This window comes from Chiloscyllium plagiosum, unplaced genomic scaffold (genome assembly GCF_037043375.1).
Source record: "Chiloscyllium plagiosum isolate Xiang-an unplaced genomic scaffold, Cpla_swu_hap1 HiC_scaffold_10, whole genome shotgun sequence".
Taxonomy (NCBI): Eukaryota; Metazoa; Chordata; class Chondrichthyes; order Orectolobiformes; family Hemiscylliidae; genus Chiloscyllium; species Chiloscyllium plagiosum.
In genome coordinates this window covers 119109960-119137621 of record NW_028270148.1, presented here as the reverse complement: position 1 = coordinate 119137621, position 27662 = coordinate 119109960, and the positions used below count along the sequence as shown (strand labels likewise).

The window sequence follows — 27662 nt, the reverse complement described above, 5'->3', positions numbered from 1 at the left end:
ATGAAAGTAAAGCTTTTCAAAACGTTTAACTGACACAAATTCGGTTCCGTCACTCTGTGGAACTAATATTAAAGAGGTTTTCTGTGAACAGTCAGGAGATGAACAGCTCTAAGTACCACAAATGTTGCTGGAATCTGAACATTTTCTTTTGTTATAAAATGTTCAGAAGCAGTTGAGTAATTATAGAAAAAAAAGTTTGCAGTAGTAATAGGTATTAGTCAAATTGAATCATATACTTATCTGACTCGGAATCTAAGAAGAGCCTCTAAAGGTCTTATTCCTACAGGTAGATTTATGGCCTCCAGCAATTGCAATGATCTCATGTAAATCATCACCCAAGTATTCCACTATCAGTCAAACATAGTTGATGTGAGTTATCAACCACTTGCCATGACCTTATTTATCAGCTATCTAACAAGACTGTCGTGAATTACGTATGAAACACACACTGTGATATTACTTACCAGCAGTTTGTCACCCCACCCCTGTGTCAGAGTGTGGACCTTGTTCCAAGCAGCATTCAGTGTGCACATTTTATCCTCCAAAACATGACTGCTGCCTTCTATCAGACTCTGCAGTGCAGCACTATTCTCAGTGATATTACCCAGTTCAGTTTTCTTCACCTCCAATTCTTTCAGAATTTGCTTTAAAAAAAATTGTATGTTTTTAATAAATACACTTCACAGCAATTAAATAAACAGCCAATTGTTTTAATCAGAGAAGTCAGAATTGGATTAAGGCTAATAGCTATTCAAAACCTTATAGGCAGCCTCCCAAACCCATAACCACTACCCCATCTAAAAGTATAGCAGGTACATAGGAACATCACTATCTACAAGTTCTCTTCCAAGTCACATACTTTCTTGACCGGTACTGGGTTATCAACCCGAAGCTGCACTTCTAACAGCAGTGTTGGTGTATCTTCATTATATGGGATGCTGTAGCTCATCACCACCTTCTGAAGGCAGTAGTGGATGGCTTTGCTAGCAACAGTCACATTACAGGAACAAATAAAAAAAGTACTCTGGTATGATTTTATGATAAAGATTTGAATTAAACATGACAAGGTAAGACCTGATAACTGAGGTCTGCCTGTGTGACTCTTCCTTCGGACACATCATTGAGAGTATTTCATACTTCATTTACATTTACACCAATCTCCTATTGATGTGAACGACAGCCCTAGTTTGTTGCATTATCTGCTATCTTATAATTGGTCGCAGTAACACATGCCAAGTAGAAACATCACAAGTGGGAAGGTAGATGATATTGTGTACCTTCATTCAAGGATAAATATGCTTGAGAAAAGTTTTAGGGTCACTTTTGGTGAAGACTGAAGCAGGGTGCAACTTTTAAAAATAACTTTCTTCATCTTTTAAACAAATACCATTTCATAGCTATTACTTCAAGTGATCTTCACTCATGGTTGGAGAAGCCGAAAGGCCTCGTCCTTTTCCTCATGGACTGCTTTCGTGGGCAATGCACCACTGAAAACCTCCCTGAAATGAAACATTTCGCGACCATTGTATGCTGAATTAACACCAGCACAGATATGTAAGGCAAATGGTCTACTTTTGTGATCTAAATACTTTGTAACGTATCTCAAAGCTGCCCATTCTTATTCTGTTCCCAGTAAGTAGGCACACAATTTGTTTGGATTGAACACCCAACCTTTGCCAAGAACAATACATACCAAGAGGAGATAAGAGCATTAAGAATAAGAAGGAACATCCATTCTTTTTTCTGTTCTTTCATTCTATTTGTTCATGGTCAATATGTATAAAGAATGATAAAGTGTTTTTGAATTTTCACTGAGAAATGTAGTGTGTAAATCAAGGATACTTTAAATTACAATTTATGCCTGAGACACTCCATTTCATGACAGCCAAGTGCCAACATGAGGACAAAATGCAAAACCCTTTTTAATCCTTATTTTTAAAGAAACAAAAATACTCACTCTGGTCCACTTGATCTCTGAATCTAAGTTAGCAGGCATTTCACTGGAAGATGATCTTTGAATCACTTCATCTTCTTTAGCTGCCAACCATTCTGAAAATGACTTGGCCTCTTTCTTCCACTTGCGAGATAGATGCAAGGCCTTTTCCAAATCCTGCTTACCTTCAGTGACCTAGAGAAGAACAAAACATGAAAGATGGAATTATCCGAGGAAAGAGGCCTTGGTGAGATGCAGTTAGGGTCTCATTGTTGTGAGACCTAAAAATCTCATTCAGGAGGCTGTACCACTGAACTTGAGCCACCCTTGGAAATTCTTTTGATGTTATTCACACTTCTCACAGTTGTTTCGATCATTCATCTGAGCAAGGCCCTGTGTCCTATCAAATCGGAGATCAAATCATTGTTGTTTAAACTAATTGGGGTTTAAAATGATAAAAGATGGCTAGAAAAAAGCCATTTAAAACTGAAATCAACAACTAGAAAGCAAAGAAATTTGAGATATTGAACATATTCCCTCTTGATGCTAATGCTCTGACTTGCAACCTCTCCCAACTCTTCCAGTTGCCCTCTCATCGATCTTTCTCTTGCTGAGCCTCCAACTTCTCACTTCCCCTCCTGAATCCAGATAGTGAGCAAGGGCTCTGGACATGAGTAGTGAGAGTCAGGAAGTGCAGCTCCATCATCGACAGCAATGTGAGGGAGTCAAAGAGGCCACAATTCAGAACATAAGATGATGACAGCAACTTAAGTAACTATATATGCATCTTTTCAAATCTTTTCTACAATTGAAATGAGTAAACAACCACAACAGCTAAATGTGTTAAGCAACCATCCATCAGTGAGCTGTAAACAATGACATCACCTGTGTCATTGTTTGCTCAAAAGGCCAAAATTAGAATGTGAGAGGTTGTTGAATTGATGGACATTACAGGGTAACTGAAGGGCAATGTCACGGAGGAATATGAAAACTAGGATTAGAATTTTTAAGCTGAGAAATTGCTTTACTGCAAACTAATGTAGGTCAAATGGAACAGAGAAGGAAATCTAGCACAAGTTCAGACACAAGTAGATGAGATTTTTTTTTAAGGAGTTGGTCAGGTGCACTGCAATAGTAAAATAGGGATAACAGAATATGAATAAAATTTCCAGCAGTAAATGAGCTGAGGCAAAGCTGATGTCAGATGATAGCTAAGAACAGTCGTAGTGATGCTACAGATATGAGATTGGAAGGTCAGCTTGAGGTCAAATATTATATCAAGGCTGTGAACAGTCCGCTGGCACCTTTTTAATATTCAATATCACTTTGAAAATTTTCCACTGGTCAGAGCACCCACATGGATTTGAAATAGACGAACTTTACCACTTTTTTTGGAGAGTTAACTAAACTAGATGAGAAAATGTCAACCAATCGGGGTACTAAAAAAAAGTCATATCATATTTAAAACATTAAGCCTGTTTCTCTTGCCACAAATGCTGCCAGACCTGCTGAGTTTTTCGATCATGCTCTGTATTTACAGCATCCTCAGTACTTCGCTTTTATTTGAATGTCAACCAATGTTGTTTATATAGTTTTGCAGAGGTATTCGCTACAGTCTGTCAAAACAAACTGTTGAAGCTCATGGAATTGAAAATAAATTATTTTAACCCAAGAAATGACAGCAGGGGTAGGCTGGACAGTCCCTCAAGTCTTCCTCACCATTCAACAAAATCATGGCTGATCTATCCCAGGTCTCAACTCCTCTTTAGTTCCAGCTCCTCATAGCCTTAACTCCCTAATATTTCAAAACTCGAACTATCTCCTTTCTAAATATAATTAGTATGGTAGCCTCCATAATTCTCTAACATGAAGAATTTTAGACATTCACTAGCCTCAGAAAGAAGAAATTTGTTCACATCTCAGTTTTAACTGAGTACAGGTTGTTCTGCTATAACTTGACAGTTGTGTTCCTCTGCAACTTCGCACTGTAGAAAATTGCACAGTAGAAGATCGCTAATAGAAAATCGCTATACCCGTTCAGTGGAAAGTTTAACTTATCCAAACGTCCACAATTTATCAATTGCATTATAGCCAGTTTGCACTGACAAAACACGTGTTAAAGCAGAACAACCTGTTGTCCCTTATTCTGTATTTATGTCCGCCAATTAGAAAATTCCCCCCTTAGTGGAAAGATCTTCTCAACGTTTAGCCTGTCAAACATTCTCAGAATCATGTATGTTTCAAAAAGATCATCTCTCATTCTTCTAAAGTGTAATGAATAAATGAATCTTGTTGAACTGCCTCCAATGCCAGTATATCCTTTCTTAAATATTGGGACAAAACAATACACAGTACTCCTGGTTTGGCCTCCCCAGCACCCTGTACAGGTTGTAACAGCACTTCCCTATTTTTGAACTCCAATCTTCTAGCTTTAAAAGGTCAAAATTCTATTTACCTTCTCAATCACTTGCTACATGCAAACTGTTAGCCTGTGTGGTACATTGGTTCAGTAGTCCAAGACAGAGTAAGAAAACTGCATAGATACTCCACTGCACAAGTGACTCGTGGTGTACCACAAATAACCGAGTCAGGGCCTCAACTATCTACTGATTTGTTAACATCCATAATCGCGAGATAGAAAGCCACATATCCATAGTTGACAATGATACAATGAGGGGCTGTATTGTAAACACTATAGATAAAAACACAAGTGACAAATATATTGATTTAAGCAAATGGGCAAAAATAGTCAATAATTTTCATGCAGCTAAATGTAAAGCTGTCTGTTTTGGACGTAAAAAGAATGGAACTTAGTACGTTCTACATGATAAAAAAAAAGCTAGAATTAGTGAAGGCAAAAAAAAATGAAATCTAGGTTGATTTTATATTTATTCATGGGATGTGGTCATTGTTAATTAGGCCAGTATTCATTGTCTATCCCTAATTGCCAGGGAGAAAATTGGGGTGAGCGATTAACCGCTGCAGTCTTTGGAGTGCAAGTACATACATCGCGCTTTTGAAACAGAGTTCCAAAATTTTGACCCAGCAACAATTAAAGAATGGTAGCAATATGGTTCAAGTCAGAATGGCACATGAACTAGAGGAGAACTTGCAAATATCTGCTTCCCTTGTCCCTCTAGGTGGTAGAAGTTATGGGTTTAGAAGATGTCGTCAAAGGAGCCTCACAGATGGTACACATTACAGAAACTGTGCTTCAGTGGTGAACAGTCTGAATACTGAAGATAGTTGTGGTGCCAATCAAGTGGGTTGCCTTGTCCTGGATGGTGTCAAGCTTCTTGAGCATTGTTGGAACTACACTCAAAGACAAGTGGGGAATAGTCCATCACACTCCTGACTTGTGCCTTGCAAATGGTCTTTGGGGAGAGAGATGATGGTTAACTCACTGCAAAATTTCCAGTCTCTGACCTGCTCAGGTAGCTACAGCATTTATATGGACTGATCCAGTTCAGATTCTGATCAATGGTGAAACAAGCGATCCAACAATGGCCACGGGATAGAATGTCAAGGGTGAAAGGCAGGTTATCTTGTGTTGGAAATGCTCATTTCATTTCACCTGTGTGGCATGAATGTTACTTGCCGTTTATCAGCCAAAGCCTGAATGTTACTAGGGTCTTGTTATGTATGGGCATGGACTGCTTCAGTATCTGAGTCCTGAATGATGCTGAACATTTTGCAATAATTAGTAAATTTCCACACTTCTGACCTTACAACAGGGGGAAGGTGATTGGGTAGGAAGGGAGAGAATGCAACAAGATTTCAGTCAGCTAGTTGTAGTGATTGTAACAAGGTCAGCCAAGTGGACCTCATTGATTAGGAGTTCTCTGATTGGGGTTGTTAATCTGGTCTAATCAGAAAGCCCTGACTGGCAGATAAAAAGACTTTCACTATTTCTCTGTATACAGCTGTTAACATAGAACTAGAACAAAACAGCGCAGAACAGGCCCTTCGGCCCTCGATGTTGCGCCGACCTGTGAACAATGTTAATTGTTTTGTAAACTGTGAATTATTAAAAAAAATGACTGTCAGACACCCTTCTCACTCAGAGTTGGCTCTGAGGAAGCTGGATCAATATCAAAGTATAAATAAAAGGTGACTTGGTGAGGGGATACTGGCCTCTGTGGTGTTATTTTAAAGGCAATGAGAGAAATGCATGCTCCTGAAGACATTTGCTCGCTCAGTTGCCTTTGAGTTGAGGTAAGCATTTCTGGCATCATGCTGTTATTTTGGAAGCTTGACTCATTTGATCCTGCTGTTGAAAACTGGGCCCAGTATGTGGAAATAATGTGTTATTTATTTCCTGGTCAATGACATTAGGGCAGTTGAAAAGCAACGAATAACTCTCCTGACAACTTGTGGACCCACAGCTTTTTCAGTTATTAGGAGCCTAGCTTTCCCTGAGGGACTAGGTACTCAAACCTTTCAATATTTAGTTCAGGAACATTACAACCCAAGGCTCCCTCTAATTCTGAGACACAATGGCTTTACTCAGCAATTTGAGAACCGGAGCAATCCATATCATGATTTTTGACAAGGTTAAGACGACTGGCAGAGGTGTTGACTTTGGTTTAATGAGATGCTGAAAAACTGTTTGAAACATGGGATTAATGACATAACCATGCAAAAGCACCTTCAAGCTGAAGACCAACTGGATTTCAAACAGGTACTACAACTGGGTTTATTATTAGAAAATGTGGGAAGTAGAACATCTGAATAGCAGGGTTGTCCAATGAAGTGGACACTCTTACCAGTTCAGCTGAGCTTGAGGAAATCTACTTGAGTGGATTACATTGCTTCACTCAGGACATATCCTGAATAGAGGGACTCTAGGTCAACACAAAACCACAAAAAGCCAAGCTTCAGCCAAACGGTTAAAATTTTCTTAACAATCTGAGCTGACAAGAAATTGTAGTTGCTGCAAGTATGCAGACTTGAGACAGCAAAAGAGTCTCCAGTAAGAGAACTCAAAGGCCAGCATCCAGAAGAGGGCATACCCTGGAAAATCCATCTTAATCTGGTTTGGAACAGTTAAGTTGCTTAGCAATATCTAAATTATAACCAATCAAAATAAGCATCTGGTCAAATGGTCACCCAATTCTAGAGGAGGTCTATGGTGGCACAGCCGTTTCAGTAATCGAATATTCTGGACCAGACCCAGACCCCTCAACATTTCAAGAAGGTAGCTCAGACCTTAATTTTGCTCATTGTATAAAGCAGGTGTAAAGTAGAATTCCAGGAGAGAATCAGCTGGTCAAACCACTTGGTTTTAAACAAAACAGAATTGATTTACAAGATTACCGAATAAAAAACAAACAACAAAAAAAAGAATACTGAATAACCTATCCTATCCAAAAACCCAACAGACTATCCCAACTTAATGATGCTGTTCCGAGATACTTGCAACAATCCCCACAACCAATTCTTGGCACAAAAGGTAAATTTACACACAAGTTCTTACAGAACAGAAGTCAGACAGAGAGAGAGAACCAGCCGAGACCTGCTTCTATGGGACCAGCAGCCTTTCTTTACACTACTGCTTACAACAACCAAACCAGAACAAAGCTGAGCTGGGAGAACTGGCCACTCCCCTATCATTGTAGATGTGTTTTTTTAAAACTTGAAAGCTTTCAGCCTGAGGCAGTATCTGTTAGCTACTATTAAATTGGCCCAAAAACCCATCCAAATTCAGACTTTTCGGAACCTGTGTTTTCAAGAAAAAAACCAAGGACAACATAACCTTATTAAAGAAGCAGCATCGTCACATGTAGAACTAGTTTTTAAAAAATTCACTCTGGACTCCAACCCTTAAGTTGGCGCAAGACCTTGGCCAGACTGAAAACCTATACTGATTAAGGGTACAACTACGGTTCAGGTCTCTTATGACATGCAGCTGGTTCAGATGCTACTGACTGCAGTAAAATATTCTTGCCCCAAAATAAATGGAGTGAAATTAGAATTATAGAATCCCTGCAGTGTGGAAGCAGGCCATTCAGTCCGAGTCCACATCAACCCTCTGAAAAGCAGCCCAACCAGATCCATCCCCTTATCTTAGCATTTCCCATGGCTAATCCACCTAGCCTGCATATCCCTGGACACAATGCGCAATTTATCATAGCCAATCCACCTTTTCTGCACATCTTTGGATTGAGAGAGGAAACCCAGGGCACCAGTGGAAACCCACACAGACATGAGAGAATGTGTGATCTCCACACTATTGCCCAAGGGTGGAATCAAACTCGGGTCCCTGAGTCTGTGAGGCAGCAGTGCTAATCACCGGGCTAGTGTTCTGCTCAATTAGTTGAGAATGATTCACCTAGATTGGCTCAATATTCTCCAAATAGATAATGCATGCCTGAGTAAAGTCCTAATTAAATGCCCAGAAATCTTTAAGAAAATCTAAGGACAATCAAAGGAGTCAAGGCCAGCTTGTACGTTGACCAGGAAGCAATTCCAGGATTCTGCAAGGCCCATCCAGTGCCATTTGCATGACAGGCAAAAGTCGAGGCAGACGTTAATGCTGGAAAGCGAAAGAATCATCCAATGATCTGACAGAAGAAAGAGTCCAAACTTTGATGACAGGCTTAAAGAAACAGTCTACAGCTTCACTCGACACCAAACTGTCACAGTTCCTATTTAATTATAGGACTTCATGCAACTACAGGGTTAGCTCCAACAGATTTGTTATTAGGGAGAATACTCCGCATCAGGTTAAATCTAATCTTCCTGAACCTGGGGAGTGGGAAGGGTGAAATGGCCTCAGGAATGCCAATGCTGGACACAATGCTCTTGCTAAGTGAGAGGGATAGTTTACCTCAGGGGCGAAGCTTTGTTCAGGAGCCATGGGAATGGCCATGCATGGGGAACAGGCATGGTCTACGGGGGTCAGGTGCAGCAAAGTATAAAGTTTGTGTGGGTGCAATGGTCCTGAACAAAGCAAACACACCATTTGAAAGCTGCAAACTCACAAACAGTGCAGAAGCAAAATGCACCCAGCTCTTCAAATGCCTTTTCAACAGTTCCGGACACAGTGGGTTCTCCCCCTCCGTCAAGCATTGACCATACCTCGTAAGCTGAAATGGACATGGCCGATGTCATTACCTTGACGCCTTTACTGCTTGAAGAGGAAAACAAATTTCTTCTGAGACACTCTGGGCAAAAAAGCGAGATACCGTTAGTTATACGCTGTTCATTTCAGAGGCAGACTTGGAGGAACCTGACTCATGCTAAAACGTCCCAGGAGGAGCTTAAAAAAAGCCTCTGCTTGGGGCTGTTAATCTGATCAATCAGGGAGCCCTGGCTGACAGATATAAACTGGGCTGTGAAAAATGAAACAAAAACTGGACTGTCAGAGGTTCTGCTCACTCTGACAGCTGCTCTGAGAGAGCTGGATCAGTGTTAAGGACTCTCTATGGGTAAGTAAAGGACAGCCTGTGTAAATAAGGATAACAGCTTCAGTGGGGTTATTTCACTAGGAAGCAGATTGAAAAGCTGGATCTCTAAAGAGTAGTCTCAGGATTACATTCAGAATAGCAAGGAGGTATTGAACCTAAGAGGGACCTCAGATTCAACAGGAGCAAAATTCAGGATATCCAGTTGGCATAGGCAAACTGAACCAAAAGGCCAGTTTCCGTGCTATACATCTATGACTATAATAAAAGGAAGTATAAGAATAGTACAAAAAAAAGATAACAAGTAATGACAAGCATCAAATAGGATCAAAATGGAGGGAGCTATTTGCAGAGATCCAAACTGTAGGTTTAATATTGGGCATACTAGATATCATGAAATTAGAGATGCATGTAATGTGGATGATATAATAACAACAATAAGGACAGGTGACTTCAAAATGCGTATAGATTGAATTCACAGAGATCCTCAGACAGCACCGTCCAAACTCACGACCACTTACATATAGAAGGACAAGGGTAGCAGATACATGGGAACACCACTGCCTTCAAGTTTCCCTCCAAGCCACTCACCATTCTAACTTGGAAATATACTGGCATCCCTTCACTGTCGCTGGGTCAAAATCCTGGAATTCCCTCCTTAATGGCATTGTGGGTCAACCCACAGCAGATGGACTGTAGCAATTCAAGAAGGCAGCTCACCACCACTTCTCAACTAGGGATAGCCAATAAATTCAGGCCAGGCAGCTAAACCCACATCGCACAAGTGAATTTTAAGAAATTCTCCAACTCACAGGCTGTGGAAGCTGAGTCATTAAGCTTGTTCAAGATAGTAATTAATAGGTTTCTGGAGAACAATAGCATTAAGGAATATGAAGATGCTAGCAAAAGGGCCTTGGTGAGTTAATATAGTGCATCTTGTCGATAGTACACTGTAGCTATACTGGAATAGCTTGGCTAGGGGTGCAGTTAGTTTAGAAGCACAAAACTACAATTGCCAGAATCTCAACAGGGCCGACAGCGTTTCCAGTATCTAGTGCCTTCAGCTGTTTCTTGATGTCATGGGACAACTGGCATTTGTGAAGCTGGTGACCTCAGGAGGCGGCCAAGATAGATCATTAAATATCACAAACAGGTACCGAACATAATCAATAAGGTGAATGAAATGGAACACAAGAACACAGGAGTAGTCCCTTCCAGCCTGCTTCATCATTCAATAACATCGTGACTGATCTAGTTGTGTCTCAGCTCCACTTTACTGCATGCACTCCATTATCCTTAACTCCTTCATCTATCAAAAATCAATTTCATTCTACCTTGAATACATTTCAAGACCTGGCCTCCGCAACCTGCTGACAAGAGAATTCCATCCTCTAATGACCTTGAGAGAAGAAAAAACCCTCATCTTTTATAAAATCTTTTATTCTTAACCAAAGATGTGCAGGTTAGGTGAATTGACCATGCTAAATTGCCAATCGTGCTAGGTGCATTAGTCAAAGGGAAATGGGTCTGACTGGGTCACTCTTCGGAGGGTCGGTGTAGACTGGTTGGGCCGAAGGGCCTGTTTCCGCACTGTAGAGAATCTAATCTAAACTATGTTCCCTAGTTTTAGTCTCCCCCAAAAATGAAACATCCTCTAAGCATCCACCCTATACAGTCACCTCAAGGCCTTACATTTGAATAAAATCATCTCTGATTCTTCTAAACTCCACTGGATACAGGCCTAGCCTGTTCAACCACGATTCATTGGCTAAGCTCTTCATACAATGAAAGAGATGAGTAAACTTACCTGAACTACTTCTAAAGCGGTTATATCTTTTTCAAATATGGAGGCCAAAATTATACACAGTATTTCAAACTTCCTACTTTTATATTCCATTCCCTTTGTAATAAATGGCAACATTCAATTTGTCATCTTAATCACTTGTCATACCTGCAAACTAACTATATGTGATTTATACACCAGGACAGCCCGATCCTTCTGAATCACCATATTCTGCATTCTCTCGCCAGTGAAACAGTATACTGCTTTGCCACCATTTCTGGTAAAATGGACAAGTACACATTTACCCAAATTATACCTCATCTACCAAATTTTTGCCACCCACTTAACCTGTCTATATTGTTTTGCAGATTCTCTACCTGCTGATAACATATTTTCCTATTAATTTTGGTACCATCAGGAAATGTAGCTATCATACTGTCAGTTTGCTCATCCAAATCCATCGACATTGTTAAAAGGGCAGCATCATCATACAACCAAAGTTATTTTCGAGGGGGGTCATAAAGACAGGTGCTGACATGTCTGAACTGGCTATTTTAATAATGGCTAACAGCCCAAGTTTATAATCTGAGGCGGCCTTTAGTTTTTTTTCAAAAGCAGGCTGTACAATGAAAGAGGAGTGACCAGTTCTCCCAGCTCAGGTTTTTTTTTTGCTGGTCAAAGAAAGCTGCTGGGGAGAAAGGTTTCCTGATTCAAGAGGTTTTCTGGATGACTCTCTGACATCTCTCCAGGAAGAACCTGTGTTTGAATTTACCTATGTGCCAAGAGGATGTTGCAGGATATCGGAACACCTCTTTGTTAAGTTAGATCATGTCAGTCAGGTTTTCAAATCGTTGTTATTCTAAATTCTGTTTTCCTTTGTTTGTGTTTAATTTGGTGGTGTGTAAGCAGATTCTATTTTACTTGAAGCCAAGTGGTTTGACCAGCTGCATCACTCCTGGAATATTCACCTTAACATCTGCTTAAAACAACTAGAAAAGTTAGGGTCTGGGCTATTTTCTTCATTTTTGAGGGGGTCTGGCCTGGTCCATAACAGCGTGGATTCCTGTGGCACTCCACAATTTACAGTATATCAATCTGAAAATGATTCATTTATCCCTCTCCAGTTTCCTGGTCACTCTCAAATCCTTTATCGGTGCTAAAATGTTACCACTTACACCATGCCCTCTTATCTTTTTCAACCACCTTTTTGATATGCCACCTTATCAAATGCCTTTTGAATTTCTACATATCAACACATCTACCAGTCAGTTCCTCTCTATCCAACACAAATGGTACTTTGTCAAAAAACTCTGAGTTAATACAATTTCCCTTTCATAAAATCATACTTCCAGAACTGTCTTTTTAACCTTTACTATTTCTTATTTATAGCCAAATATTTTGGATCTCTGAAGTTTTGATCGTCTCTCAGTACTGAAGCAACAGCATCCTTAACAACAGAGCCACCCAACCATGTCCTTCCGTTTTCCTGTCTTTCAATGGGTCAAATACTTTTCAACATTCAGCTCCCAGCCTTGGTCACCTTCCAATATATATTTATAATGCTCATAGAGTAATACAGCATGGAAATAGATCCTTCAGCCCAACTTATCCATGCCGACCAAGGAACTATGAGCCTACATCCCGAGGCCCCTCTGATCGCCAACACTCCCCAGGGCTCTACTGTTAACTATACGTCTTATCCTGGTTTGTCTTACCAAGATAAAACACCTCACATTTTTCGAAATTAAGCTCCATCCCGCCATTCCTCAGCCCACTGGGCCAGCTGATCAAGATCACATTGTACTCTTAAACAACCTTCTTCACTGTCCACTATACCAGCAGAGGTATATGCTTCACTCTGTTTCCTCAGTTCGATAACCAGCCCCTTAGTTTTGCTGACATTGAGGGAGATTGTTAATTGCACTGTGCCACTAAGCTCTTTCCTGTACCCTGTCTGTGGTACTTCAGATCCACCACTACAGTGATGTCACCAGCAAGTTTATAAATGGAATTAGAACTGAATTTGGCCATGCAGTCATGAGTGTATAAGGACTTTGGTAAGGGGCTGAATAGGCAGCTTTGCAGGGCACCAGTGTTGAGGATTAATGTGGAGGTGGTAATTTCCGCAGTTCAGGTGCTGGGGATTTATCTATCTTCATGTGTTTTAAGACCTCGCGCACCTCCTTTTCTGTAATGTGGACTCTTTTCAAGATATCACTATTTCTTTTCCCCGAGTTCCCCAGCTTCCATGTCTTTCTGCTCAGTAAATAGTGATGCAAAACGTTTGTTTAGGATCTCAATCATCTCCTGTGGTTCCACACATATACAGCCTCATTTATCTTTAAAGGGCCCTATTCTCTTCCTAGTTACTCTTTTGCCCTTAATATACTTGCAGAATTTCTTTGGATTCTCCTTAACCTTATCTACCAAAGTCATCTCATGTTCCCTTTTGCCCTCCTGATTTCCCTGTTAAGTTTACTTCTGTACTCTCTATACTCCTCAAGGGATTCATTTGATCCCAGCTACCTATACCTGACATATGCCTCCTTTTCTTGACCAAAGACCTCAATATCTCTAGTCATCAGTGTTCCCTACACATGCCAGCCTCGCCCTTCACAGTAACAGGAATACGTTGTCCCTGAACGCTCAACATTTCACTTTTGAATATATCTCACTTGTCAGTGTGGAGGAACAGAGGGATCTGGGTGTGCAAGTACATAGATCCCTCAAAGTTGCCACCCAAATGGATACGGTTGTTAAGAAAGCATATGCTGTGTTGGCTTTCATTAGCAGGGGGGACCGAGTTTAAGAGCCGCGAGGTTTTGCTACAGCTCTACAAGTCCCTGGTGAGACCACACTTGGAATATTGTGTCCAGTTCTGGTCAGCCTACTATAGAAAATATACAGAGACTTTGGAGAGGGTGCAAAGAAGGCTTACCAGGATGCTACCTGGACTGGAGGGCTTGCCTTATGAAGAAAGGTTGAATAAGCTAGGACTTTTCTCTCTGGACAGAAGGAGTAAGAGAGGTGACCTGATCGAGGTATACAAGATAATGAGAGGAATAGATAGAGTCAATAGCCAGAGACTTTTCCCGCAGGATTGACTGGTACGAGGGGTCATGGTTTTAAGATATTAGGAGAAAGGTATAGAGGAGACATCAGAGGTAGGTTCTTTACGCAGAGTTGTGAATGCGTTGCCAGCGGTGATGGTGGAAGCAGAGTCACTAGGGACATTTAAGGGACTGCTAGACATGCACATGGATAGCAGTGAGTTGAGGAGTGCTTGGGTTAAGGTATTCTATTTTACATTAGGATTAAACTTCAGCACAACATCGTGGGCCAAAGGGCCTGTTCTGTGCTGTACTGTTCTATGTTCTATGTCCCTTTATCTGCGAACAGCCTCCCACAATCAACTTGTTAAAGTCCCTGTCTAATACCATCAAAATTGGCCAAGCCCCAATTTAGAACTTTAACCTGAGCACCTCACTTTTCCATAACTACTTTAAAACTAATAAAATTATGATCACTGGTCCCAAAGTGCTCCCCCACTAACACCTCAATGACTTGTCCTGCCTTATTCCCCAAGAGGGGGCAAGTTTTGCCCCTTCACTCGTAGGCCATCTACATAATGGTTGACAAGGTTTTCCTAAATACACTTGAATTTATCCCCAACCAAGCCCTTAATACTTTGGCAGTCCCCTTCCTACAGATTTACCTCCATCTGTGCTAATAATTTATGATAAATACTGGCCCATATATCAAGAAAAATAGAATATCATAAAATCCATGCTTCGGCTATACAAAGCTATATTTAGGCCACACTAGACAACTGAGATTAGCTCTGAGCACTACACGTTAGGAGGGAGATATTGGTCTTGGAGAGAGTGCAACAAATGATATCAAGGGTTAAATAACCAGGATTATACAAACTAAGATTACATTTCCTAGAATTTAAAGCATTCAAGAGAAATCTTATTAAACTTGACAACGCATTAGGAGAACAAATAGGGTAGATACAGGAAAACTATTTCTGCTGATTGAAAAATCTAGGCTATAAGTTAGAGCCAGACCTTTTAAGAGTGAAGTTGGGAAATATTGCACAGGATAGTTAGGAATCCTTTTCTGCAAATGACAATTGATGCAAAATCAATTATTAATTTTAAAATGGAGATTGATACATTTTTGCCAAGCAACTGCATTAAGAGATACGGGACATAGATGGCAATATGTTCAGTGACAGAGCAGCCGTGATCTCATTGAATAGGAGAACAGGCTCTAGGGGTTAAATGGTTTCTTCCTGTTTCTATGCTTCTACATTCCTACTAGATAAAAAACATTATCTGTTTCTATCTCTACAGACGCTGCCAGACGACCAGAATTTCACAAGCACTTGTTTTTATTTCAGATCTCCAACATCCACAATATTTTGCTTTTATCAGATCTCCTCTTCCTCATGCTCTGCTTGGCCTCAATCACTCTATCACCATAATGGAAATACTGCAGTGTGCTAGTATTGACGTAATATTTTATCCACCATGGTTCCACAAATTAAGCCCATCTCACCTGCCTTTACTCTGAAGGTCCACAACATCTCTTATCTTAGCACACTTACAAAATGGCAACTTTGTCAATTTTAATGCTGCCTGATGCTATCTCAACCATTGGCCATTCTATACATTTGAACCTATACAGAATCAACTGGTCATCCAGCAACGAACATGATCCAGTCCTTATATGTGTCCATTCAACTCAGATTAGAAGTAAAGATCTTAGCTAATGTACCCCTTTACTAACCAAACAGCTGACAACTCTGACCATCCCCTATAACTCCCTAACTCTGCTCCATCTCAAACTACTATTCTATATCAGGAACCACTTAAGACAGAACTGCGTCCCTATCAAACATAGGAATTTCCTGTGATGTACGAAAACAATGAGACATGTCACAAATATCATTGTACTTGCAAGCCTTTACTCAGTGTCCATAGACAATTTTTCCAAAACCACTTCGCAGCATATTTGAACATGCCCAAAATAATCATGCAGCAAAGAAATGTTAATTTTAATTCAACTGGAATTAGTCAGCTCCCAAAGCAATTTTCCCCTCTGCAAGATCTGAGACAAATGCTCTTACAAGATGCAATTCTACATTGCCCAGGAAAATTTATCACGTGTGTATTACAGACACTGATTATCTCTCAAATCAGTATTCAGAAGGAGAAACTGATTTATTCTCTTACTGCTTCCTCTGTCCCTAGCTGTGATATTATTCAACTAAATGTCTAGCTGACATCAAGTACGCCTGAGTACCTTCCACGAGTCAGCAAGACAGTTCATGCTGACAGATTATTTGTCAACACAAACATGGTCATCCAGCTTCAATCCTACCAAAGTTCAGACAGACACATGTTTCAATTGTGGACAGCAATCATAGCGGGAAACCTGGCTTACATGTCTTTATTCAGATGTAAAACAACCGTCCCACCGTCCCTCAAAATGACCTCAACAGAAATATCCAGTTGAAGGCCATTCCAACGTTGGACTAAGAACCAAAGAAAGAAGAAAATGGTGATCATAGTCTTGGACATTTCGATCATATTGAACATATTTAAAGAGATTGAAAGAATTGCTTTTTGTCATGCAGAGCACTATTCGCGGCAGTCTGGAGTCTCGGGGTGTTGTATTCAGACAGTCAACATACAAAATGAAGATTTCAGTTAAGACATGTTCAGCATAGGAATGAGTTGCTAGTTTTAGGTTCCCACAGCACTTTTCAATAGCATCTATGCTAGTAATAAAAAAACTTCCTGTTTTACCTCAAGGAGTTCAAAACTTGTAACCATATTTGATAAATACTTTATTTTATGTTGATGTTACAGTATTCTCTTTATTTCTACGACAATAAAAAGTAAATTGAAAGCAGATATCTGGGCTGTACTGAAGTAAACTAACTGTCAAATTAAGCATCCCTATTTTTAAATGACATAACATCTGACTATCTTCCATCATTGTTACCAGTTGTTACTAAATCATCCCAATATCTGTTTGCACTATTTGCTCCACTTACCTGTGCTCCCATTTCATTGTACAAGAGTTTCAGAGCTGTTAATTGCTCATCCATTAATTTGGGGTTGTCAGTCTGCTGTTTCTGAACAATTTGTCGCCCAGTCTTTATTACAGTCTCCACCTCAAGCTTCACTTCGCTCAGTGTTTTATACAGTTTCTAAATAAGAGAAAATCTTTTGATTAGCCAACGTGGCAACAGAAGATACCAACAACAAAACTAAATTATGCATGTAATCGAGATGCGTTTAACTGTGCGGGGGTTGAGTAGATGATGGGAGGGAAGTAATGTTCCAATTGAAGAGTATAATAAAGTTCATCCTTAATTCAGTGATTGCGACAATTCCATTTACTTTCAGATCACAATTTGCAAAATGTACCCAGGATAATTGTAAATAAGATGTTGAATTGCAATTAAAATATTCATGAAGGTGCTGTGGCATTTTCTAAATTGGAATCATTGTGTATCGATTATGAAAAACAGGTGAATGTTCAATGTTTTATAAACTAAGTCTAAAGTGTAGTATTCAGAAAAATAAATGCAATTGAAAAGCCAATTATCTGTAAATTAATTTTAAAAGAAATTTATTTTTAATTAAATAGTTGGTTGATGATAAAATTGGCAGTCAGCAGGGTAGTATTCTTCTCCTGCGGAACCAGTGGTAATCAGACAGTTTGAACATTTCTAAAGATGACGACTGCAGGAAGTGTATCCAATTACAGCTGCTGTCACACTGCATGGATTGATTGGAGCAACAGTGGGACACACTTAGCAGCATGCAGGGGGCAGAAAGCCTCATAGACAGGAGTTTCAGAGATGTAGTGCACCCAATGTTCAGGCAGAGACATAGGCGGCCACCAGAAAGGGCAGGAGGCACCAGTGGCTCTCCCCTCTCTAATAAGTACACTATTTTGGATATCTAGGGGGAATGCAGGGGAAGAGAAGATCCACTCAGGGGATGGCATCAGTATCAGCCAGAATGGTGGCTGTTGTACAGCAGGGAGGTTCAAAATGCAGAACAGCAGTAGCAATAGGGGACTCCATAGTCAGGGACTCAAGCTTTTGTGGCCACGAAAGGGACTCCAGAATGTTCTATTGCCTCCTTGAGACCAGAGTCAAGGAAGTCTCTGAGTGGCATATTCTCAAAGGGAAGGTGAGCATTCAGATGTTGTGGTACACACTAGTACTGACAATACAGGCAGGAAGAATGATTAGGTCTTGCAAAGCGAGTTCAGGGAGTGAGGTAGTAAGTTGAAAAACAGAACCATTTGGCTTGTATTCTTGGAATACTCTCCCTGTGCCACGTGCCAGTGAGGCTAGGATATGAAAATAGTACAAATAGATATGTAGGAGGGAGAGCTTCAGACATGGATGCCTTCCAGGGCAGGTGAGACATGTACAAGAAGGATGGGTTGCACTTAAACTGGCTGGGCACCAATATCATGGTAGGGAGGTTTGCTAATGTCACTCCAGAGGGTTTAAACTAGTGTAGCTGGGGGCAGGAACTACAGCAAGTGAAATGACCAAAGAGAACTTACAGATTTAGGCCAGTCAGGCTCAAAGGAAGAACAGACAAGGACAGGTTCCTAAATTTGGCAGGACTCACGTTCTGAAGTGTATTTGTTTTAACATGAGGAGTATGACATGTAAGGCAGATGAACTTAGAGCTTGGATTAATATATATAACTATGCTGAGACAGTGACAAGGCTAGCAGCTTAACATTCCAGGATTTAGATGTTTCAGGTGTCAAAGGGAAGGTTCTAAAAGAGATGGGGGAGTTGTGTTACTGATTAGGGAGAATATCACAGCTGAGGGATGACATCTTGAAGAGATCATCCACTGGGGCCATATGGGGAGAGCTCAGAAATAGGAAGGATGCATCACTTTTGATGGGGATGTACTTAAAATCAGTGGGAGATAGAGGAATACATACATCTCCAAACTATAAAAAAACATATGGAGTACTGTGGTAAAAACAATGACTGCAGATGCTACTTTCTCCCCACCCCCACCCTCCTCTAGCTTATCTCTTCACGCTTCAGGCTCTCTGCCTTTATTCCTGATGAAGGGCTTTTGCCCGAAACGTCGATTTTGCTGCTCATCGGATGCTGCCTGAATTGCTGTGCTCTTCCAGCACCACTGATCCAGAATATGGAGTACTGTATCCAATTCTGAGCTGCCCAGTTATAAGAAGATATTATTAAGCTGGAGAGGGTTCAGAAGAAATTTACCAGGATGCCGCCAGGTATGGAAGTTTTCAGCTATACAGAAAAGCTGAGACCTTTTTCCACTGCAGTATATGAGGTTGAGAGTTGACCCTATAGAAGTTTATAAAATCATGAGGGGTATAAATACGTTTTTAATGGTGGGTCTCTTTTCCACAAGATGGAGAAGTGCGAGACCAGGGGGCATATTTTTAAGTGAGAGGAGAGAGATTTTATAAAAGGTTTGAGGAGCAAATTTTTCACACAGATGAGGAAGAGGTGGATGGGGTGGGGGGGGTGGGGGGGGGGGGGGGGAGAACGCAGTTACAACCTTTAAAACACACTTCGATAAGTACATAGATAGGAAAGGTTTGGCTGGATATGGGCCAGGAGAAGGCAGGTGGGACTAGTTTAGTTTGGGATTATAGTCAGCATGGACTGGCTGGACCGAAGAGTCTGTTTTCGTGCGATAAGACTCTCTAAGTATGCGCATATTTGAAATACAATATACAAAAATGAGATAATACAAACAATGAGAAGCAAAAAGATAAATTTCTGCAAAAAAATCCAGGAGGCAGATTTAACATTTTGAGCCCAATAAGACTCTTCTTTAGGCAATAATAGACTTGTTGGACTACATAGCCTATTAGTTTAACAATATTTCATGCTGCTTACCATACAATTATCCAATTGGGGCTGTATTTCCTCAGGCTCAACACTCCTCATGTCCAATACATGCAGTTCTGTTCGAACGCTGTCCAACACATGTTTACAATCTAACATGCGCTGCTCAAAATTTGCTGGCTTCTGGAAAAGTTGGAATTTTGTTGACACTTCTCGAAGTTTCCTCTGTTAATTATACAAAATGTCAAACTAGTAAAGACTGTTGGGCTGCACGGTGTCTTTTGTTAGTTTACGAAAGAGTGCATATAGCAATCTAGGAATAGCACAGAAATATCAGAAAATGGAAGTATGCAAACTAACGGAGTGACTGATTTAAACTATATACAGAGCCTCAGGCACATGGTCAGCAGCCCATAGTGACCAAAAACTTTCTGTGCATTGCATACAAAAGCGTACACATTTACAAAGGTAAACATAAATGAGAATAAAGTGAAAACCCAAACTACCGTATAGAGTCCTCAGTGCAGCAAAGGCCTATAGAAAGAAATATAGGGAGATAGTGATACACACATGTAAGAAACAATTAAGGAAGTATTAGTAGCTGAAAATGTCAACATTTATACAAAGAAGCACTGAAAAACATACAACTGTATTTAAGCTTTGAAGAGTATCATAGAAGTTTCAGAATTAGAATAATTTTCAATTTGTATCAATTAAAACTCTAAGATACACGGCCTGGCCATCGTCACTCAATGTGCAGAAAGTTGAGAGAGTAAAATAATGCTGATTGGAGACAAAATAAACAACTGACTGAAATCCGTAACTTTTTTTTGTGAAAGATCAATATCACTGGGCAGTTTAGGAGTTCTTCCAAGAAAGCCCTCTAAGTTTATCACATTAGATGTCAAACCTCCCAAACAGCTTTCTGACCTTAGAAGTAGAAAATCATTTTTATTTCCTCACATGCATTTCAGTTACAGTTTAAGCTGGCGGAACTCATTTTTCTTTATAGTTTGAGTACGGGAGAAAATCAGCCATACTCATACTTGGTCAAACTAATCCAAAACAGAAGAGCATGACAAGTATATATAAGCATAGTCCTACAAAATATCAGCATTCAAATTTTCCAATTTCATCCTCTCATACATTCCTCCCATACCTCTCATAATACTCTAACAATACCAACCCCTCCCTATTTATATAGGCCACCTCATTCCTTCTATCCCATTCCATCTTTCTAATCTCTTCCATCAATGCAATTTCATTCTTTCAATACAACTCTGTTCACACTACCCCACTGCACTATTCTACCCCTCCCAACAATCCCAATCCCTGCTCCTGAAAGCCCATTGCCCAATCTCCACTACATGCCTTTTATGTCAAATCTTCAGCAAACAGCACCACCTTTATCCCTCCAGTGCCTGGTGCACAACTTCTCAGTCCCGTGCCTTTCAGCCAGGATATCTTTGAGCTCTACTTACTGTCCAATGTTATTTTTCTTCATGAACCCCCCTATCCCTAACTAATTTTACCACCATTGCTGCTATCAGACATTGGCAGTCACATACAGTCTTGATCCAACCAGTCCATGCTGAACGTAATCATAAACTAAACTAGTCCAACCTGCCTGCTCCTGGCTGACATCCCCCCATACCTTCCATATTTATGTATCTATTTAAATGTCTTTTAAATGTTATAATTGTACCCACATCCAACAATTCCTCAGGAAGCTCATTTGAAACTCGAACCACTCTCTGTGTCAAAAATTTGCCTCAAAAGTCTTTTTTAAAATCTCTCTCCTCTCAACTTAAAAAGGTGTCCCCTTGTTTTGAAATGTCCCATCTTAGAGAAAAGACAACTACTATTAACTCTATCTATACCTCTTTTTTATAAAGTTCTGTCAGGTCACCTCTCAACCTCCTATGCTCCAGTGAAGAAAGTCCTAACCTATCCGACCTTTGTATATAACTCAAATCTTCCAGACCCAGCAACGTCCTGGTAAATCTCTTCTAAACCATCTCCAGCGTAATATTATGTTTCCGAAAATGGAGCAACCACAACTGGACACAGTATTGCAGAAGAGGTCTCACCGATGTCCTGTACAACTACATACTCAAGTGCCTCACATGCAGGTTCCACCCACTAAAACAACCTACCGGTCAATCAAAAAAGTGTGCATAAACAAAACTATGTTTATCATACATTACATAAATCTAAGGATTACTAAAGCTAGTTCGGAATTGCAACAAAAATTGAATTTGTAACATGTATGACCTTGTCTCTATGACTTTAAATACAACATGGAAACAAACCCTTCAATCCAACTCATCTACACTGTCCAGTTATCCCACGTGACCCAGCCCCATTTACCAACATTTGGCCCATCTCTCTCAAAAGCGTTCCTATTCATACATGCATTCAGATGCCTTTTAAATGTTATAATTGAACCCGCCTCTACCACTTCATCTGCCAGCTTGTTCCACACACACACCAGCCTCTGCGTGAAAATGTTACCCCTCAGGCCCTTTTTAAAATATTTCACTTCGCAGCTTAAATTTACAACCTCTAGTTTTGGACTCCCCCACCCTAAGGAAAAAAAGATCTTGGCTATTCACCCTTATGATTTTATAAGCCTCTATAAGGTCACCCGTTAGCCTCCAACATTCTGGGTGAAAAGCACCCCAGCTATTCAGCCTCTCCCTATAGCTCAAACCCTCCAGTTTCAACAATATCCTTGTAAATCATTTCTGCAGTCTTTTAAGTTTAACAACATACTTCCTATTATAGAATCATAAAATCCTTAGAGTGTGGAAACAGGCCCTTCGGCTCAACAGTGGTTAGTACTGCAGCCTCACTGTGCCAGAGACCCGGGTTCAATTTCTACCTCAGGCGACTGACTGTGTGGAGTTTGCACATTCTCCCCGTGTCTGGGTGAGTTTCCTCTGGGTGCTCCGGTTTCCTCCCACTGTCCAAAAATGTGCAGGTTAGGTGAATTGGCCATGCTAAATTGCCCGTAGTGTTAGGTGAAGGGGTAAATGTTGGGGAATGGGTCTGTGTGGGTTGCGCTTCGGCGGGTCGGTGTGGTCTGGACTATAAGTAATCTAATCTAACCTAAAGTCCACACCAACCCTCCGAAGAGTAACCCATTCTCCTACCCTATTATTCAACATTTACCCCTGCCTAATGCACCACACCTACACATCCCTGAACACTACGGGACAATTTAGCTTGGTAATCCACCCTAACTTATACATCTTTGACTTGTGGGAGAAAATCGGAGTTATTGATGGGCAATGAGAATTTAAGCAACATTTCTGAGAATTTCTTTCATATTAAACAGATATATAAACTCATAGTTTGTTTCAAGCATTCCAAAACGCAGCATTCAAAGTCTCTCAATCTTCAGTTAATCCATTCGTACCTGAAGCAAATCCAATTGAGGCCCACCACGAGGGTGAGGTTTGCTATCTAAGAAAGGCAGGCCCCTCGTATTTTTCATCTTCATTTCCTCTAAGCTGGCTTCATAGGCTGCAATATCTGTTTTAATTTTCTATTAACAATAGAAAAAAGAAGATCGTAAGTCACACTGTAACATCCTTGCAGAAAGACACCAGGATAAAGTATGGTTCCTCAAATCACAACCAGCCAATCAGCACATTTTTACGCTATGACACTAGCTGACTATTGAGGATACAGTTGGCAACCACAAATTTTCTTATTAACTTTAGGTTCACATTAAAGTTGAGATCCAAATCGCTGTTGATATGATGGAGATGGGACTTTCAGAGGCACTTGATAAACTGCCACACAACAGACTTGAGAGAAAAGTAGCAGCTCATGGAGCCAAAGGGACAGCAGCAACATGGATACAAAATCGTTGAGCGATAAGAAAGAAAGAGTAATTTCTGGCTGGAGGAAAGCTTATAGTGGAGTTACACACAGACAAGTATCGAGACCTTTACTTTTCCTGATATGTATTAATGACCTAGATCTTGGAGTACATGACAATATCAAAGTTTGCAGATAACTAAAAACTTAAAGCAGTGTAAATTGCTAGATGGACTGTATAGAACTCACAAGGTCATTTAAAGTCGCTAAAGTAGGTGAATAGGTGACAGATGAAATTCAATGCAGCAAAAGGTGATGCATTTTGAAAGCAAGAACATGGACAGAGAACATAACAAAGGGTACAATTCTAAAGAGGATGCAATGGCAGAAGCCCCTGGGTGTACATGTACACAGATCATTGAGGTGGCAGAACAGGTGGTGAGAGCAATTAATAAAATATACAGTATACTGGGCTTTATTAATAGTGGCTTAGAATACAAAAATAAGGAGTTAACGTTGAATTTGAATTACACTTTTGTTAGACCGCAACAGAGTATTGTGTACAGTTATGGGCACCTTTCTACAAAAAGAATGTGAACACATTGAAGAGAATGCAAAATAAATTAACAGTCATAGTTCCAAAGATTAGAAAATTCAGTTATGAGGACCATGTTGAATTCAGAAATCTTCTCCTTAAAGAGAACAATATCAAGAGATATCTTTTAGAACTTTTGAACATTATGATGGGGCTGGATAGAGTAGATGGGGATAAACTGTCTTTGCTTGTAGAACAGGCATAAGAACAAGAGGAACCAATTTAAAGTGATTTACCTTAAGACCATACGTCACAGGCCATTTAGCCCATCATGCCTGCTCTACCATTCAACGAGATCATAACAGATCTGACAGTCCTCTAACTCTACTTTCCTACTTTTATCCTGAAACTCTCAATTTACTGATTAAAGATCAATTAAACTTGGCCTTGAATATATTGTTCTACAGCCATCCGTAATAAAGAATTCCACAAATTCACTATGCTCAGAGAAACTCCTCATCACTGTCTAAATGGGTGAATCCTTATACTGAGATTATGCCCTCTGTTCCTAGGCTTTTGCACAAGGGGAACCAACAACTGTACATCTACCCCGTCAAGCCCCTTAAAATGTTTCTATGTTTCAAGAAAGTTGCCACTCATTGTTTTAAACTCCAATAAGGAGAGGTCCAGCCTGCTCAACCTCTCCTCATAAGACAGACCCTCCAAATCTGGGATCAACTTAGTGAACCTTACCTGGACTGCCTCTAATGGCAGGGGTTCTGCAGACTGGACAGGCTGAATAGCCTCCTTCTGTGGCATATCACTTCTGTGATTCTACTGAGGGTGCAGGGACATTTTATTGATAAAACTGCGGTTCCACAAGAAAGTAGACATTGCAACAAAAGGATGAAACCGACTTCAGACAGATACAGAAATTGCTGGAGAATTTCAGCAGATCTGGCAGCACGTTTGGAGAGCAAACAGGTTAATGTTTCAAGTCCGGTTAACATCGCACTTCAGAATTGTATTAGGGTTCTGTTTTATTTCAGATCTTCAGCATCTTTGGTTTAGTTTACTAACTTCAGACAGCTTTGATTAAATTAGTATCAATTCACACTTCATGGTTGAAATATTCACAGAACTGTTACAGTGCAGAAGGAAGACTTCAGCCCATTAAATCTGTCAGCTCTGCACTTAGTACCATTCCCTACCTTCTACAGATAGACAACCCTTTATCCGAAATCTGAAAAGCTCCAAAGTCCGAAGGATTTTTTTGTGAAGTTTTTTCTCGTTAACAAGGTTGTTTGGTGAGCAAACAGTTAACCCAAGTCAGCATCCACTCGATGCGTGTCACTCAGGTGCAACGTGGAGAACGTGGCCCAACACTGGCAGGCTTCAATTCTGTCTCCAAGGCTTGTTTTACTCAGTGAGTTTGCTCCTCTGGTAAGATTTTTTAAAATTTCACCATCAAACCCTCACTTACTCTGAAAAATTCTGAATTCCGAAAACCAGCTGGTCCTGAGCATTTTGGATAAAGGTTTATGCACCTGTACCAATAACCCTGCATATGTTTCCTTTGAAAGGTTCTGACCTGAAATGTCAACTGCCCTTCTCCTCTGATGCAGTTGGACCTGATGTGTTAACCCAGATAAGTCTAATACCATTTTGAATGTTTCGAATGAACTTGCCTCCACCACACTTGCAGGAAATTGCATTCCTGATCATGAAACACTTTCTGCACAAAGAACACCTCCTTGTATCAGTTTTGCTTCTTTTACCAATGATTTTAAATCTGAGGCATCACATTTTTGATCTTTTCACAAGTGGAATAATTAACTGTAAGAGTTCAGGAACTACTATATGGGGGAACAGTCATGGTTAACTCTTAAATCTAGAGGCTACACAATAATTTGCCAAGAATTTATTAACTCAGTTTTCAAGAATACCCTTTTTGAAACATTTTAAAACGTTTTCCCCAACTTGCAGCCCCTCAACTCCTCCAGACCCTCTCACTCTGCCTTTGCAGCTCCTCTTCCTGTGTCCCCATTATAGCTCCTCTTGTTGCAGGCTCACATCTCTAGCCTTTCCAGTCCCCACCCTCCTACTGCTGCTCGACTTGGATCCTTGCCCTCACTGGCCTTGCTCCACATCCTCAACTGCTGGCCTCACTCTTTATCCATCCTGCGGTTCTCACCACCACTACTACCACCTCATCTTGCTCCAGCTCTCACCTACAGGCTAGCTCACTGGCCTCTCTCACCTTCCCAGAAGCCTCACTTCCTGCCTCTCCCTAGTACACAAATGCGCCAGTCCCAGCAACAGTCTGGTAAATCTTTTCTGAACCCTCTCCAACTTAATAATATCCTTCCTATAGCAGGGCTATCAGAACTGTGCACAATACTCCAAAAATGGCCTCACCAATATCCTGTACAACCTCAACCTGACGTCCCAACTTCTATATTCAATTGTCCCAGCAATGAAAGGTAAGCATGCTAAACGCCTTCTTAACCACCCTGTCCACCTGATGCACATCTTTCAAAGAACTGTGCACCTGAACTCTTAGGTATCTCAGTTTGACAACACCACACAGGGCCCTGCCATTAACTAAAGGGGAACAGACAGCCACTGCTGCAACTGCAGTCATGATTCCAGGATGGTGTAATGCCTCCATGGTGCCAGGGTCAAGAACATTCTAAGGATGGGCAAGGTGATCAGCCAGGGGTTGATTCTGTAACTGCACCAATTGCACTTGCAGAAAGAGGAATGCAATCCTGCAGATAAGGTTTATGGAGCTAGGAGTGAAATTGAAAACCAAAGCCTCAAAGATATTAATGTCTGTTTATTCCCAGTACCATAAATTACTGAGCACTGAAATAGGCACTTTGAACTAATGAATATGTATTGTTATAGGATAGCCCAAAATGGCCATGGCACATGGGATGGTGTCAAGTCCTTTCATTAATTATATAGATTAAATGAAACATTTCTGTAACCTGAGCTTCTTGTGGCATTTGTAAGGCATCTATGCGATCTGTTAAATACAAGGTTAACTGCTTGTCCAACAATCCAAGTGACTCCTGCAGGTCATGTATTCGCTGTTCATTTTCTTGAGACATTTGTAAGTGCTGCTCCAATGAGATTTGCTTGTTCACAGCCTATAAAACAAACAAGGTGTTATGATCCCAGATGATGATAATACTGGAAGTCAGATCCCAGAATGAAACGTGGCTTAAAGAAGTTGCTTTTTTTTCAGTTAACCATGTGGTGATTAGTTATGGGGACAT

At 40.5% G+C, this 27662-nt stretch overlaps 1 protein-coding gene across 1 annotated transcript in view; it reads right to left on the bottom strand.

Annotated features, from left to right (window-relative positions):
* Positions 1-27662, bottom strand: part of utrn (utrophin) — a 686012-nt gene that overhangs the window by 410157 nt on the left and 248193 nt on the right. The window contains exons 29-34 of the mRNA XM_087991761.1: positions 27372-27533; positions 23437-23565; positions 20067-20240; positions 17190-17345; positions 1958-2128; positions 465-644 (exon numbers count right to left, since the gene is read on the bottom strand). Coding sequence (XP_087847887.1) covers positions 465-644; positions 1958-2128; positions 17190-17345; positions 20067-20240; positions 23437-23565; positions 27372-27533 — 972 coding nt within the window. The remainder of the gene's footprint in view (positions 1-464; positions 645-1957; positions 2129-17189; positions 17346-20066; positions 20241-23436; positions 23566-27371; positions 27534-27662) is intronic.